The 17,290-nt window shown below is 39.1% G+C and overlaps 1 protein-coding gene across 4 annotated transcripts in view; it reads left to right on the top strand.

The window, feature by feature from the left end:
* The window catches only part of dlg2 (discs, large homolog 2), a gene marked incomplete at both ends in the record, with an annotated part of 124,684 nt that extends 109,074 nt beyond the window's left edge, over positions 1-15,610 (top strand). For 3 of the 4 annotated variants that reach the window (XM_084438417.1, XM_084438416.1, XM_084438418.1), the window contains 7 exons: positions 4,810-4,855; positions 6,835-6,885; positions 11,328-11,429; positions 13,878-14,050; positions 14,672-14,781; positions 15,218-15,309; positions 15,504-15,610. In XM_084438417.1, the coding sequence (XP_084294543.1) occupies positions 4,810-4,855; positions 6,835-6,885; positions 11,328-11,429; positions 13,878-14,050; positions 14,672-14,781; positions 15,218-15,309; positions 15,504-15,610 (681 nt within the window). Of the gene's footprint in view, positions 1-3,914; positions 4,015-4,809; positions 4,856-6,834; positions 6,886-11,327; positions 11,430-13,877; positions 14,051-14,671; positions 14,782-15,217; positions 15,310-15,503 lie in introns of all 4 variants that reach the window. The other variant, XM_084438415.1, reaches the window with a different exon arrangement.
* Between the last annotated feature and the right edge of the window lie 1,680 nt (positions 15,611-17,290).

The raw sequence follows: 17,290 nt of genomic DNA, 5'->3' as shown, positions 1-17,290 counted from the left end.
ATATTACAACATCAATAATCTTCCCCTTATTAATTCCATAAATTATTTATATGAAAACCACCTACAGTAACAATGGAAATTCAACTAAATCGATATATTCATGACTGTTGTCAAAAATGAATTTATTTTTGGATTGTATCTGCTGGACTCAAATCTTCTCAATAGAGCACACAGTTTGAATTTCTCCCAACATACAGTACTAGAAAACTACAGCTGGACAGATCGTACAGTAGCTACATTTACTTAGCTTAAAGCAAGTGGTGTTACGATTAAGATGATCATTCAACAAAAAACAGTGGATGCCTTCAATGAATCCATGTTAACTCATCCATAACAAATCCATATTATGGCTATTGAATATTTTAATGAACAATCTTTTAATACATTTAGTAGATGTGCACAATGATTTTAAGTAGTGACATGGCAAAACATTTGCTAATTTTGTCTATTGATAAAATGCTTACAAATGTGTACTTGACATATGTCAAGAACAATCGCATTGATGAAAAGACTGTTATAATCAATAATCAGAGGATTTTTAGGGGTCAGTTATTGGAGTCAGTAAAAAAAAGCTTAACGTTAAAAAAGTGAACAGTTCCTTTGTGGAAAACGTGTGATTTAACAGTTGGACGTTGTATTTTCAAGAACCTTTTTTAGATGTGTTGTATGTAATTTGGCTTTTGATTGTTTTTCGATAAGATAAAATCTTTGCCGATAACAAGGCTCAATTTAACATCACAATGTATTTATCTTTGGATCAATTTATCGATCTAAATAGGATTGACTAACATTTTGATAGTATGGATTTGAGTGTCTGCTCAATGAAAGACAGTTTCAGACATTTCAGAATGAATGAAAGTCTATGACCATAAGAGTTATATAATCCCTGCATGTATATAAAGAAGTGAGCCTTGATGCCACAATAGCCTGGGACAGTGGAAAATACGGTGCCAGTTGTAAAATTGCCGATGTTGATGTCATGATAAATATTCTAATATATTTGTGTATTTAAAGCAATATATCGCGATATTTGGACCTTTACAAACATGTCTGGTGCTAATTCTGCAATTAGATTTACTAAAAGTAAGCTGAATCGTCCAAACAGTCTATTTAGAAAGATAATACATTGATATTTCTTACCTTTTAAAACTTGCGCCCCCGGGACGCAGCATTCAGTCGAAGTGCGCATGCGCAACGTTGTGCTTAAACAACACAGTAGTAGCTAACTATTCCGCCGTCTATGGATATCATGCATTTTTTAGCTCAATGATATCATGGCGGAGGTGAGAAAACCGAAGCGAAACATCACGGAGGAAGCCAGAAAAAGAAAAAGACAATCTGATAACGTTACGACAGTACGACAGTGCACTTACTCAAAGAGCCTGTGGGGGCGCAGTTCCGAGAAAACCAGAGAAAACGCTTTGTATTGCTTTAAGTAAAATGTAAGGATTACTTAAACATTTACTTTGTTTTTCCACTTACCCAGGGTCATATACTTATTCAGACACTAAATTATAAAATTTTCCCAGGTTAGCAGTGATACTGGTACCTAATAGACAAAATTGCCTTTTTTCGAAAGCAGGGAAATTATCTTCCAAATGACTCCATAGCTTACAACTAGTCTTTCTTAAAGGTGCTATACAGTGGGTAACATTTTTATGTAGACGAATCAGGAAAAAACCTCCTCACCACTCCCGACACAGAGATTCTGCGTGGTACTGAGGTCGTAATACTATTGGCTCACAAGCCTTGTTAGAGGAGGGGACCAAACCATTAACATCTCACACAGAGATAAACACAACATTCATTTCGGACCTGTCAACAATTTTCAAATTATAAATTCAAAAATCAATATTTTTTTGTGGGGGGGAAGCAATAGTTTTATCCCACACCTTTATAAAGCTCTGTGGATATAATATTTTTATTTTTAAATGATTCGTCTATATAAACATGATATCTATAGCACCTCTAAATATGCACAACTAGACTCAAATGTTTCTGGATGGATCTACATGAATCTGGGTAAGTCGAAAAACAGCCTTTATCAGAAAACATCTTTCTCTCTCATTGACCTGTTTGAAACACAAGTGAATAAGCACCTTTACATGTACAAATAACTGAATAATCTGCTGTAGCAAGAGACTATTGCTTGGCTTGCACACCTTATTTACACATGTACACACAATTCATTTCTCACTAATCATATTATCCTGGATACACCATTTCTGTACCACTTTACAGCTCGACAATAACAGGTTAATACCATGGTAATAACAGGATGTTAGGAGTGGATTGGGGGAAACTACACAGGTAGCTGCTACTAGTTATTACTGGTAATTGCTTGTAATTTCCTCATAATAATGTAGATATTAACATGGTATTACCTGGTAACTGCTATTAGTAACTAATGGTAATTGTCATGGTATTACCCTGATATTGCCGAACTGTAATGTAAAGTGGCACCACTATTTCATCAGACTGCATGTTTGTGTTTGCTTTGTACCTTCATAATCATCTTAAAGCCACAATCGGTGCTTTGCACGTACCATGAAATAGTAGAACAATGAGGAGCTGTTTGATTTTATGTCTCATGTAACAGCGGGGGAAGACACGTGATTGTACAGAGCAGTGTGTAAAATGTTAGATAGTTGTACATTACCAGCTACAGTATGTCATTAGGTATGAATTGTGAGCCTGAGCATGAGCCATGATATTCCTTTATATGTGCCTTTTACAACTCTACAACTGCCCAAAAACAACCATTCATTTGAAAACATAATTTTAGCTGTTAAATCTCATAAAGGGTTAGGGTTAGAGATTTCTACATCCTTATCTCTTTAACACAGACCTGTGTTTATTTATTTATTGCCAATTTAATGTCAGGAATTAAATTACTGTAAAGTAATGAGACTTTGCCAGCCCCAGAATACTAAATATATTAGGTGCTTTTGAGTTGACCTGCCAGCAGTTCCAGATCTGTTCCAATATCCAACTGGAAGAAAATCAGTGGTTAGTTATCCAAGTCAGGGGTTAGCATCTATCTTATTGCTCAAGTAACTCAAATTCATGTGACACATCTCTGCTGCGTTAGGCAGGCACAATCCATAGACAAACCTACAGTATATATGGGACTATCCACATGAAGTGTGACTCGTCTCTTTAAGGTATTCTAAGCCCATATTCATCAACATAAATGGATCCACTTATATTTCATAACTGCAAATAACCATACATCTTAATGATTGTGGCTTTACAAATATTCATCCATAAGGAAATATTTTGTGTTCTCTATACATTTGTATGAAATCTCACCAACAGTCCCTTGCCCACCCCAATGTATATAACCTGCATGATCACTTTGCCTTAGTTGGACCATTATCTTTGCTTACTAACTCATAGCCATGCTACTTATTTCCGAGCATGGTCCTAATAGCTCTTTTCTTGCCTGGCATATTAAGTCTTGTGGGAATGTTTGCCTCAGAGATGCAACTGTGGCACGTTGAGTATGGTATGGCCGAGAATGTAAACCTCTCAGACTGTGGCACGTTGAGTATCATGTTATTCTGATTCGGATCATAGAATGTAAAAGGAGAGCCCATGCTCTCTTGGCTTTGGACAAGTCAGCTACATTTTCTAATTTCCACTGTCAGTGAAATTGGTGAACCAATTAAAGTCAAAGTCAATTTTATTCGTCACATACTCCATATAGTGCAGTGAATTATCTGTATCAGATCCTGCTTGTCCCTTTAACTCAGTCTAATGACAGTGCGGTCATCTATTTGTCTGTTTGGTTTTTTTTGCCCGGCTCACCATAACGTCTCTACGTCCCACATCCTGCAGCTAGTTGTCTCGTCAGCATGTTTGTGACAACAATTAGACGTCCCCGTTTGCCCCCTGCTTTCTCTCCTCCACAGTCATTCAATGACAAGCGTAAAAAGAATTTCATCTTTACGCGAAAGTTCCCGTTCTACAAGAACAAGGAGCTTGGTGAGCAGGATGGCAGTGATTCAGAACGTAAGTAGGCTTCACAAAAACACGGGTTCGGGGACGGAACGGTCCCCCGGTCGAGGTGTGCGCAGGAAACGTGTGTTCTTGGAGACCTGCCTTCTCTCCGCTCTCTCTTCTTCTATCTCTTTTCCCCTCCGCTATGGCCGCTCGGGTTCGATCCATCTGTCTCCAGCACCGGCACAAACGCGGTTCAAAGACCGCTACAGGAGGGCTCTCTTCAAACAGAGACCATTGCATTAATAACACTTATTTGCTATGACCCCAAACATTTTTGCAAAGGATTTAATCAACAAGACATGATCCAAGTCTGTTAAATCTGGCGCGTTTAACTGCCTTGTGTTTGCACAATGTCCAAACTGAGATAGTCTCGCATCGCCAGACCTTTCTCCACACTTCTAGTCACCCTGATCCAGTGCTGGAGAAAGGTCTGGCTGCACACGACTATCACTCTGAGATAGGAGGGGGAAAAAAGCGACATTTCTTTAAACCAATCACAATCGTCTTGGGCTAAGCCTGTTTTATTCCCAACGGTGCCTTTGCAAAATAGCGTCGGGGGATCGAATCTTATTGGCTCCGCTCGAATCGAGCTGCACCAATGAGAGGCTTATCTCAAAAAAGCTCAATCCGTTGAGCCAGATTAGAACTGAGACAAATGGTCTGACCTGGGCCGGCCAGTCTAGCCCACGGGTCACTCAGTACCTCACCAGCTCCCGTCTTTAACGCCACTTACCTCTTCCTTCCTTATCTGTGGGTGTCCCTTCTCTCTCTCCCTTCCCTGGCTTTCTGGGGACGGCTGTGTAGGACATCCCAGGAATAGGTGATGATGGGTATGGGACAAAGACGCTGAGTAAGTTGGTTCAGGAATGGTCCATATCTACTACCAGATCTGTCCATCCCGCTTGACCCATTCCCCTGTTTCATTTGGATCGGTTACTCAATCGTTCTCTTTGTATTGATGATAACTTTTGAAAGCCTGTTTGCATGTTGAATGGATTTAGGGCTGCAACAGTCAAATAAAATATGGAATCTATATCTATGAAATCTATATTTTCCATGGATGTTGTCAGTCTACTATAACTACAGTCTACACTACTATGTGTGTCACTGTGAATCTAAAACCAGGGAATTGACGTGGTTTAACCTATCGGTTGTGGAACCACCAAATAAGATACTGTATTGGATAGCACATTGAATTTGACACCCCTGGTCTATTATAATAACATATATATTGGATAACACAATGAGTTTGACACCCCTGGTCTATATTGACAAATCGGATGGTGCATAAACATGTCTTCTCCATTCATAAAGGATAATAACTTTAGGCCCATGTGAGAAGGAGCATAATGGCCACTGTCTGTAGAGGTAAATGTGTTCTGTGTAAATGAGTGGTCTGTGGTTCTTGTGAATTCACACGAGACTTTATAATATACGTATCTGTATTCTATATGAAGGGCTTTGGGAGTTAATCAGCTTGTTGCAGCCCTAGATGGATTTGTTTGCCTTCTGTTATTGTATATCTTGGCGTCCTGTAGAGCCCCTATCTTCCATCGTTGGGTGGAGCTTGTTTGCATGATATTGCTTTTTGTGTCTGATTAAGTTGCCTGTGAAGAATCACAATACACAAACAGTGTTCCCATTGTATGTTTATGTGTGTTTAATGTTATCTCTTGGAATGTACTTTAGGACTGTTTCTGGCTTGAACTGTATGTATGCTCACCCCCCCCCCCCCCTGCAATTATTTATCACTGTGCATTCTGAAATTAGACTGGCATAACTATGGTTCAACATATCCCAGATAGCAAGCGGATGTGTCATGATTCTGGGCCATATATGGGACAGAACTAAGCCACAGGGGCCAGATCTGGCCTGTATATGGCCCAGATCCACTTGCTATCTGGGTAGGGGCCTGCCAAACACTCAGTGTATATATATATGTGTGTGTGTGTGTGTGTGTGTGTGTGTGTATGTGTGTGTGTGTGTGTGTGTGTGTGTGTGTGTGTGTGTGTGTGTGTGTGTGTGTGTGTGTGTGTGTGTGTGTCATATATATATAGAAATTTATGCCCAATAGGCAAGCCGGAAGCTTATCTTTAACAGTCCACAAGAAAAGCTCATTAGAGTAGTGGCATGAAATTTGGCTCAACTTTCTTCATTCACAGTTAGTAAAGCCTTCTCTACAGCTAAACTACCTTGTCAGTTGTGACAATGTTCCCTTAATGAATAACTTGTATCTATTGTTAACCTTTGGTAGCTACCCCTAGAGAATTGTTCATCTAAAACGTAGGTAGTATGACAATATACTCACTATCAGCACTACAAATGTGAGTTTACTCAGTGACGAGCGTTTTTCGTTGTTTGTGACAGTAATTTGCCAATTGTGCATCAATGCTCTGATTCCTTGCCTTGATTAGCTGAATCTCATCATCCTAATTCCCTGCTTCTCGTATCCTCCCCAGCGTTTTGGATCCCTAGCCGTCACAGTCCAAAAATCTTATTTGTATTCATCTTGGACATGATTCACTGCAAAGCTAATTGTGACATTGCACACAGGAATAATTTCAGATAGATTCAGAGATTTCTTATTGTGACTCCTGCAGAATAAGAATGATTACTAATCAAGCAACCTGGCCTTGTGAAGATAATAATGTCAAAGTTATTATAGTGACTCTTGCAGAATAAGAATGATTACTAATCAAGCAACCTGGCCTTGATAAAGATAATAAAAACCTTGTGCTATTGAGGCCGAACTGTACTGTAGGCTCCATAATATCCCCAACTATCCCATTGTTTTTAGTAAGTACACCTGTATGTGCTTCATTCCACCAGGGAGTCAAGAGGACATGATTCTCTCATATGAGCCTGTCATGCGACAAGAGAGTAAGTACTCCTTCAGAAGATCACTACATCTTTATTTGTCGATACAGCAATTTCACGTCACACTGCAAATGTTCTGTCAAAGATACATTACTTCAACATTGCATTGATATGGGTCTGTGCACAGAGAAAACCACGGTTACATTGTTCATTTCCAAAAACATGGTAGTTAGAGGTAGAATAAGGGTGTTCCTAGTGAATAGGTGTGTTTGGGGTTGTGTCTGGTAATTTCGGGGTTTTTGTGTCTGGCAGTTTGAGGTTGTGTTTGGTAGTTTGAGGTTGTGTTTGGAAGTTTGAGGTTGTGTTTGGTAGTTTGGGGTTGTGTTTGGTAGTTTGGGGTTGTGTTTGGTAGTTTGAGGTTGGGGTTGTGTTTGGTAGTTTGGGGTTGTGTTTGGTAGTTTGGGGTTGGGGTTGTGTTTGGTAGTTTGAGGTTGTGTTTGGTAGTTTGGGGTTGTGTTTGGTAGTTTGAGGTTGTGTTTGGTAGTTTGGGGTTGGGGTTGTGTTTGGTAGTTTGGGGTTGTGTTTGGTAGTTTGGGGTTGTGTTTGGTAGTTTGAGGTTGTGTTTGGTAGTTTAGGGTTGTGTTTGGTAGTTTGAGGTTGTGTTTGGTAGTTTGAGGTTGTGTTTGGTAGTTTGGGGTTGTGTTTGGTAGTTTGAGGTTGTGTTTGGCAGTTTGAGGTTGTGTTTGGTAGTTTGGGGTTGTGTTTGGTAGTTTGAGGTTGTGTTTGGTAGTTTGAGGTTGGGGTTGTGTTTGGTAGTTTGGGGTTGTGTTTGGTAGTTTGAGGTTGTGTTTGGTAGTTTGAGGTTGTGTTTGGTAGTTTGGGGTTGTGTTTGGTAGTTTGGGGTTGTGTTTGGTAGTTTGAGGTTGTGTTTGGTAGTTTGGGGTTGTGTTTGGTAGTTTGGGGTTGTGTTTGGTAGTTTGAGGTTGTGTTTGGTAGTTTGAGGTTGTGTTTGGTAGTTTGGGGTTGTGTTTGGTAGTTTGGGGTTGTGTTTGGTAGTTTGAGGTTGTGGTTGTGTTTGGTAGTTTGGGGTTGTGTTTGGTAGTTTGAGGTTGTGTTTGGTAGTTTGAGGTTGTGTTTGGTAGTTTGGGGTTGTGTTTGGTAGTTTGAGGTTGTGGTTGTGTTTGGTAGTTTGGGGTTGTGTTTGGTAGTTTGAGGTTGTGTTTGGTAGTTTGGGGTTGTGTTTGGTAGTTTGGGGTTGTGTTTGGTAGTTTGAGGTTGTGTTTGGTAGTTTGAGGTTGTGTTTGGTAGTTTGAGGTTGTGTTTGGTAGTTTGGGGTTGTGTTTGGTAGTTTGGGGTTGTGTTTGGTAGTTTGAGGTTGTGGTTGTGTTTGGTAGTTTGGGGTTGTGTTTGGTAGTTTGAGGTTGTGTTTGGTAGTTTGAGGTTGTGTTTGGTAGTTTGGGGTTGTGTTTGGTAGTTTGAGGTTGTGGTTGTGTTTGGTGGTTTGGGGTTGTGTTTGGTAGTTTGAGGTTGTGTTTGGTAGTTTGGGGTTGTGTTTGGTAGTTTGGGGTTGTGTTTGGTAGTTTGAGGTTGTGTTTGGTAGTTTGGGGTTGTGTTTGGTAGTTTGGGGTTGTGTTTGGTAGTTTGAGGTTGTGGTTGTTGTTTGGTAGTTTGGGGTTGTGTTTGGTAGTTTGAGGTTGTGTTTGGTAGTTTGAGGTTGTGTTTGGTAGTTTGGGGTTGTGTTTGGTAGTTTGAGGTTGTGGTTGTGTTTGGTAGTTTGGGGTTGTGTTTGGTAGTTTGAGGTTGTGTTTGGTAGTTTGGGGTTGTGTTTGGTAGTTTGGGGTTGTGTTTGGTAGTTTGAGGTTGTGTTTGGTAGTTTGAGGTTGTGTTTGGTAGTATGAGGTTGGGGTTGTGTTTGGTAGTTTGGGGTTGTGTTTGGTAGTTTGAGGTTGTGTTTGGTAGTTTGAGGTTGGTTTGGTATTTTGGGGTTGTGTTTGGTAGTTTGGGGTTGTGTTTGGTAGTTTGAGGTTGTGTTTGGTAGTTTGGGGTTGTGTTTGGTAGTTTGGGGTTGTGTTTGGTAGTTTGAGGTTGTGTTTGGTAGTTTGAGGTTGTGTTTGGTAGTTTGGGGTTGTGTTTGGTAGTTTGAGGTTGTGGTTGTGTTTGGTAGTTTGGGGTTGTGTTTGGTAGTTTGAGGTTGTGTTTGGTAGTTTGGGGTTGTGTTTGGTAGTTTGGGGTTGTGTTTGGTAGTTTGAGGTTGTGTTTGGTAGTTTGGGGTTGTGTTTGGTAGTTTGGGGTTGTGTTTGGTAGTTTGAGGTTGTGTTTGGTAGTTTAGGGTTGTGTTTGGTAGTTTGTGGTTGTGTTTGGTAGTTTGGGGTTGTGGTTGTGTTTGGTAGTTTGGGGTTGTGTTTGGTAGTTTGAGGTTGTGTTTGGTAGGTTGAGGTTGTGTTTGGTAGTTTGGGGTTGTGTTTGGTAGTTTGGGGTTGTGTTTGGTAGTTTGAGGTTGTGTTTGGTAGTTTGGGGTTGTGTTTGGTAGTTTGGGGTTGTGTTTGATAGTTTGAGGTTGTGTTTGGTAGTTTGAGGTTGTGTTTGGTAGTTTGGGGTTGTGTTTGGTAGTTTAGGGTTGTGTTTGGTAGTTTGAGGTTGTGTTTGGTAGTTTGAGGTTGTGGTTGTGTTTGGTAGTTTGGGGTTGTGTTTGGTAGTTTGAGGTTGTGTTTGGTAGTTTGGGGTTGTGTTTGGTAGTTTGGGGTTGTGTTTGGTAGTTTGGGGTTGTGTTTTGTAGTTTGAGGTTGTGGTTGTGTTTGGTAGTTTGGGGTTGTGTTTGGTAGTTTGAGGTTGTGTTTGGTAGTTTGGGGTTGTGTTTGGTAGTTTGGGGTTGTGTTTGATAGTTTGAGGTTGTGTTTGGTAGTTTGAGGTTGTGTTTGGTAGTTTGGGGTTGTGTTTGGTAGTTTGGGGTTGTGTTTGGTAGTTTGGGGTTGTGTTTGGTAGTTTGGGGTTGTGTTTGGTAGTTTGAGGTTGTGGTTGTGTTTGGTAGTTTGGGGTTGTGTTTGGTAGTTTGAGGTTGTGTTTGGTAGTTTGGGGTTGTGTTTGGTAGTTTGGGTTGTGTTTGATAGTTTGAGGTTGTGTTTGGTAGTTTGAGGTTGTGTTTGGTAGTTTGGGGTTGGGGTTGTGTTTGGTAGTTTGGGGTTGTGTTTGATAGTTTGAGGTTGTGTTTGGTAGTTTGAGGTTGTGTTTGATAGTTTGAGGTTGTGTTTGGTAGTTTGAGGTTGTGTTTGGTAGTTTGGGGTTGTGTTTGATAGTTTGAGGTTGTGTTTGGTAGTTTGAGGTTGTGTTTGATAGTTTGAGGTTGTGTTTGGTAGTTTGAGGTTGTGTTTGGTAGTTTGAGGTTGTGTTTGATAGTTTGGGGTTGTGTTTGGTAGTTTGGGGTTGGGGTTGTGTTTGGTAGTTTGAGGTTGTGTTTGGTAGTTTAGGGTTGTGTTTGGTAGTTTAAGGTTGTGTTTGGTAGTTTGAGGTTGTGTTTGGTAGTTTGGGGTTGGGGTTGTGTTTGGTAGTTTGAGGTTGTGTTTGGTAGTTTAAGGTTGTGTTTGGTAGTTTGAGGTTGTGTTTGATAGTTTGAGGTTGTGTTTGGTAGTTTGAGGTTGTGTTTGGTAGTTTGAGGTTGTGTTTGGTAGTTTGGGGTTGTGTTTGATAGTTTGAGGTTGTGTTTGGTAGTTTGGGGTTGTGTTTGGTAGTTTGGGGTTGTGTTTGATAGTTTGAGGTTGTGTTTGGTAGTTTGGGGTTGTGTTTGGTAGTTTGATGTTGTGTTTGGTAGTCTGCGGTTGTGTTTGGTAGTTTGAGGTTGTGTTTGGTAGTTTGAGGTTGTGTTTGGTAGTTTGAGGTTGTGTTTGGTAGTTTGGGGTTGTGTTTGGTAGTTTGAGGTTGTGTTTGGTAGTTTGAGGTTGTGTTTGGTAGTTTAGGGTGTGGGGTCATTAGAAGCGGGTTGGTGTAGTTTGATGTAGTTTGGGGTTGCTGTTTGGTGTAGTTTAGGGCTGTTCGTGGTATTTTAGGGTAGCTGTTTGGTGTAGTTTAGGGCTGTTTCTGGTATTTTAGGGTAGCTGTTTGGTGTAGTTTAGGGCTGTTCTTGGTATTTTAGGGTAGCTGTTTGGTGTAGTTTAGGGCTGTTTCTGGTATTTTGGGGTAGCTGTTTGGTGTAGTTTAGGGTTGTTTGTGGTATTTTAGGGTAGCTGTTTGATGTCATTTAGGGTTGTTCGTGGTATTTTGGGGTAGCTGTTTGGTGTCGTTTAGGGTTGTTTCTCGTTTTTTGGGGTAGCTGTTTGTTGAAGTTTAGGGTAGCTGTTTCTGGTATTTTAGGGTGGGTGTTTGGTGTAGTTTAGGGATGTTCGTGGTATTTTGGGGTAGCTGTTTCGTGTAGTTTAGTGTAGCTGTTTCTGGTATTTTAGGGTGGGTGTACTGTACACATACTTCTGGGTGCGTCTTTAATTTGTGTTGTATTTTTTGATTTTCATTTTCAGTTACTTACGCCAGACCTGTCATAATCCTTGGGCCCATGAAAGACAGAATAAATGACGATCTGATATCTGAATTCCCTGACAAGTTCGGCTCCTGTGTACCACGTAAGTATTCCCTTCTGTTTACAACTAGGAAATATATGTTATGTATTTGCTGAAAGAAATATTACAATTCAAGGATCTTTATTTGTCAAAAGTAAAATATACATGTACCATGTGACTTTAAATTATGATTATGATGATTATTATGATGATGATGATTATTATTATTATTAGTAGTAGTAGTAGTAGCAGTAGTAGTAGTAGTAGTAGTAGTAGTAGTAGTAGTAGTTGTTGTTGTTGTAGTAGTGGTGGTAGTAGTAGTAGTAGTAGTAGTAGTAGTAGTTGTTGTAGTAGTAGTAGTAGTAGTAGTAGTAGTAGTAGTTGTTGTAGTAGTAGTAGTAGTAGTAGTAGTAGTAGTAGTAGTAGTAGTAGTAGTGGTAGTAGTAGTAGTAGTAGTAGTAGTTGTAGTTGTTGTAGTAGTAGTAGTAGTAGTAGTAGTAGTAGTAGTAGTAGTAGTAGTTGTTGTTTTAGTAGTAGTAGTAGTAGTAGTAGTAGTAGTAGTAGTAGTAGTAGTAGTAGTTGTTGTAGTAGTAGTAGTAGTAGTAGTAGTAGTAATAGTAGTAGTAGTAGTAGTAGTAGTAGTAGTAGTAGTAGTAGTAGTTGTTGTAGTAGTAGTAGTAGTAGTAATAGTAGTAGTAGTAGTAGTAGTAGTTGTTGTTGTAGTAGTAGTAGTAGTAGTAGTAGTAGTAGTAGTAGTAGTAGTAGTTTTTTTTTAATTGCATTGTTGAGGCATCAAAGACAACAAAATCAGATGAATTTACAGAAGACAGAAAATATTACACATGTAAATTAAAATGTTGGTGGTGGCTGTAGTAAGATAAGACGTATCTGTAGGATCATTCTGTATAATAGTAAAGGGCTAGAGACTAGAGTATCTTTCAAAATCAGTCCTATCAATCCTTCTTTCCTGGAAGAGACCCAATATAATGTAACTATGGGACAATGACACAGTTCTAATAGATACTATTTTTACACCTTGGGACAATGACACAGTTCTAATAGGTACTCTTTTTACAGCAGCCCATTCAGTCACAAGCCTCATCTCCAATGCCACATTTCAGCCAGGCTGTGTAAATTACTTAAATTATTATCATTATGTATTTATCTATCATTTGGTGCCGCAATTACACAGAAGAGTAAGGATACTCTGATTATTTAGTAAACATGACGGTTGCTGACAGATAACCAGCCGGACCTCTGCTGCCAGTCAAATGAATAGCAAGCAGCCAAACAGAATATGGAGTACAACCACATTTGATTTGTTGAACATCACTGATTATCATATAATCATATTCAAAGTGTCACCAATCATATTTTTGTTTGGTTTCAGTTTGACCATGTATTGTTTCATCTCCCATGTCCTTTATTTACCCATTCTTGTTGTATTGTCTAAATGTTCTTAATTTCTACTAATAATTTCCTCAGACTTGCTATAGCAACTGGACTAGGGAATATAGGAGTGTGAATAGGGAATGTGAATGTGTGAATTCTGTACACATTTGGTTAGTTGACCTACATCAGTCACTCACTCGTTTCCTTGGTGAGTTAAAGCCGTTACTGTGTCCTGTATTGTAAACTCAATATGGTGAGACAGTGTCAGTTCAGGATTCCCTTGTGTGTCTGGCTGTCTCTATTCTGAGGCCTCTACATTGCCTCACAATGTTTTCTGTCATGTTTGGAGTTGTCATAATTATTGTTTTCTGTCACATTTATGGCATGTTTGATCTTGCATGTTTTGATTTTATTCATCTTTATTTCATTTATTTTCATAACCATATAAAGCAGCTAACAGTTCAGGGCACCAAGGTAAGTCATATAGTTATTGGAATTTGCAAGTCTTTAGTAAAAAGTGAGTAGTGAAATTTAGAGGCACTCAGCGGGTTAATAACTGAAATTCTCCTATGGAATTTTCTTATTAAAGGCACAAATGAAACATGTATTCTTCATTAATTAGCTTGGTATAATCATTCCAAAGGTAGTCGATTGGTGTATTGATGGGAAAAGTTTAAATTTCAAACGGCTAATAATAACTGTAATAATGTATAACATTATTATAATCATAGCATTTTCATAGCAAGTTTCAGTTATACTATCTTGGGAGTAACAACTATGTACATGAATAGTGCAATAAATCAACATATATTATGTATTGAATTTACGAATCCAGTCGGTTTTATTTAGTGCATATCAAATATATCACATACAACTTAATTTGCCCTATTATATTCTAAGTGCTATTCTGCTGCTCTTGCCCTTGTATAAGCACTCTCTACTGATAGGAATAGATAGTATATCATTTATTAAAAAAGGATTCATCCAAATGTATCCCTTTATTTCTTATACATCCTTGATGCTGACCCAGCAAATTATATCATTTTCTTGCTCCGTCTGAGATGTGGGCCTTAAGACAGTGAGTGGCAACTAATTCTGCTTTCCCCTCATTCCTGCAAGATACGACTCGGCTAAAGAGGGACTATGAGGTAGATGGGCGGGACTACCACTTCGTCATGTCCAGAGAGCAGATGGAGAAGGACATACAAGAGCACAAGTTCATTGAGGCGGGACAGTACAACGACAACCTGTATGGAACAAGCGTCCAGTCTGTCAAATATGTGGCAGAAAGGGTAAGAGCCACTGTTATATCATTGCGTCTTTCCTCAGATGATCGAATACAGTAAATAACTGTACGCCCCAACCAGACATAGAGAACGTTTCCTTTGGGATCAATTTGGGCACTTTTGAATTCATGCCATTAGGCTTTTCCTCTGTGAATCTGTTCTGAAGGTTCCAAGTTTGACCAAGTTGCTGGAACGTATGGAAATGATCTTCTCACAAGTCTTTAGAGGCAAACTCTGGATAATATGACATACCTGTAAAACACCAGACATGCTCTAAAAGCACTAACATAGCACCAGCTGTGAGGGAGGGTCTCTCCAGGAGTATGAAGATATCATATTTATCTCATCCCTCTCCTAGTTGCCCTGACCTGCATCCATTCACCAGTGGACCCACACTCCATAACTAGTTCAACTTGTGCAATAACCTGTGCTGCTGATAAACCACAATACAAAGTCATTACATACTGTAGTAGTTCATATGTTACTACCATGTTACTGCAGGTAGAATGTTGTTACAAAGTTATTAATGACATCTTGAGTGTTACTAATTTTTAATACTATATTGAAGTAGCCTACTGTCCGTGAATGATGTGATGGTTTTAACTTTTATTTCTCTTGTTGATTAAGGGTAAACACTGCATACTGGATGTATCTGGAAACGCCATAAAACGACTACAAGTAGCACAACTCTATCCCATCGCCATCTTTATAAAGCCACGGTCCATTGATTCATTAATGTAAGTTTCATTCATTTTCTTCAGTTATCCACGTTTTCTTAAGTAATGTATTGTATCAACTTGAATGAACAATGTCTACATTAGTATATCTGCATTTCAACTGAAACCAAGAGTAGCTGGCTGCAGAAAAAATGGTGGACCTACAATGAAGCAACCCACATACCCAGCTGAGCTTTTTATATCAGTGTTTCAGTTGAATTGTCACAAGTCTGACCACGTTTATTTGACTTGGATTCCTTGGATCAAGCAATCACTACTATTATCTGTAAGGAAAGACACAAGTGAATATGAAAGTGTAAAGCCACCAAAGGTAGTCGATTATCTTATGTAGAATGTAGTCCTTGAGGAAGTCATGTTTGTAACCCTAGCATTACCATAACCATGCTGAGACACAAAGTGACTCATATTAATATTTACCTGCAACCCTCTTTTTCAGGGATATGAATAAAAGGCTTACAGAAGAGCAGGCCAAGAAAACATTTGACCGGGCCATGAAACTTGAGCAGGAGTTTGGAGAATTTTTCACAGGTACAATATCAAATGTACTACATGTCAAAAGTAATGACCTCATCACTGTATTCTTTTTTTAATTTTTTAATTTTTTTAATTTTAAAAAGCAAACAATAACAACAACACATACAACAACATCACTGTATTCTAATGGCAACGCTGCTTTTGTCTTTCATGGGAGATCTGTACTGAAATGACTTGTGTCTTTTCAGCGCTGGTTCAAGGCAACACCCTAGAGGACATTTACAACCACTGCAAAATGGTGATCGAGGAGCACTCAGGACCCTACATCTGGATACCTTCGAAAGAAAAATTATAAGAACACACCACTTTGTAAAATAGTTTGAACTGTATTGGAAATGGATAATCTGCATAATTCAAGATAATATTGATCTTTTTCGGTTTCAATTTGAATGTTCCTGAATGTACACCACAAAGTGTTGACACATTTTAGGCCTCAAGGAACTGACTGTTTGTATAGTTCTAGATTTATATTTGAAAACTTCAATGGGGACTGAATAAACGAGGAGTAGGTGTCCATGTTCACACGGTGTGGAATTTCAAATGAAAAATTGAAGATGGAACAGGTCAAAGGTCAATCCCACCCAAAAGGAAAGAAAAAAAAAAGGTCAAACTGCTCATCACTCCACCTACTGGCTAGTGTCTTCAGACTCACTTCACATTTGTAGTTGACGTTCTGCATATATTTCCTCTTGTATTGTACTATTTATTTTCTATTTCATGATATTGAGGCCTGGTCTACTTGATAACGTTTCATTTTAATATCCCTAATGCAAATTATTTCTTAAAAACAGACAATTATTGTTGCAACTCCAGTGATCAATAAAGTGAGAGAAGTACTATATCAGAAATATGACACTATATTTTGCTATGGATTGAGCACCACGGCACAGAAAGTACATATTTATCATTGAAATATAACTTTGATTAAAAAAGGTTTAAAAAGTGTATTTATCTGTGTATAGTGTGTTGTGGTACTCTATATATTTTGCATACTATATCTGAGTAGCTATGGGACAGAGCACATATCTTTTCGTAATTAGTATGCTCACAGAAAGTATTATTTGTGCTTTTTAACTTCAGAGCTTTCACGTCAGTCTTGAAAGCCAAGTGCCTTCATTGTCATAGTTTTCAGTGGTGCGGTCACAATTTATGTGTCAGATTCATACCATGAACATATATGCCTCTATTGATTGAGCTGTGAGGGCTCGCAACACCCATTGGAAATAATATGGTTTTCTTAAATGTACAGTAACTACATTTCTGTTGAGAAGTGACCAGCTGTAATCACAGTATGTTCAAGCATGAGGTACATGGAGAGCAGAGGATCGATAAGGTTGATTTACAACAAGAACGGGTAAGTCAACGTTTACAACAAGAAAAGGTAAGTCAACATCTGGTTGCCAATATGCACTTTCACCAGCTTAGCTAGGTACAGCAACCTGGATGATTGAGCACCAGGGATTGCATATGAAAACATAAATCAATACTTAGGCTTTTTGGAGTCACCGCTATCATAGCTTTTTTGCGTGCAATTTATTTTCCTACGTGGACAATACTTTTGGCCTCAATTTGCATCTAAACCAAATAATGTGTCAGATGAGGATCCATTGGACTCGCATTCTGCTGCATGGGCGTGGGTTCTGGTCGGGGCCCCACGACCCCTCCACTCAGTTGCTTTCTCAAATGCCAATTCAAAACCAATTTAATTCAGGCTGTTTGGTTTAAAACAATTTAAATCAAATTTACAAGCAACCACTATATGCATATGGTTTTCAAGGCTGCGACTGATCTGTCAAATTAGGTTCAGGTTCTTTGGTTGGAGAGTCAAGCAGACCACTAACACCTCAGCACAGTGAAAGCACGCTATTTTTGGTGAGAAGGGAAATCCTCCTACCTTTTATTAGGCGCTGCGTGGCTGTCACTCGCAGAGATGCAGTGGTCCACAGACTTCCCCAAATAGTGATGGCTGGCTCGT

The sequence above is a fragment of the Borostomias antarcticus genome, assembly GCF_949987555.1.
Source record: "Borostomias antarcticus genome assembly, chromosome: 1".
NCBI lineage: Eukaryota > Metazoa > Chordata > Actinopteri > Stomiiformes > Stomiidae > Borostomias > Borostomias antarcticus.
This window is presented reverse-complemented; position numbering and strand designations above follow the sequence as displayed.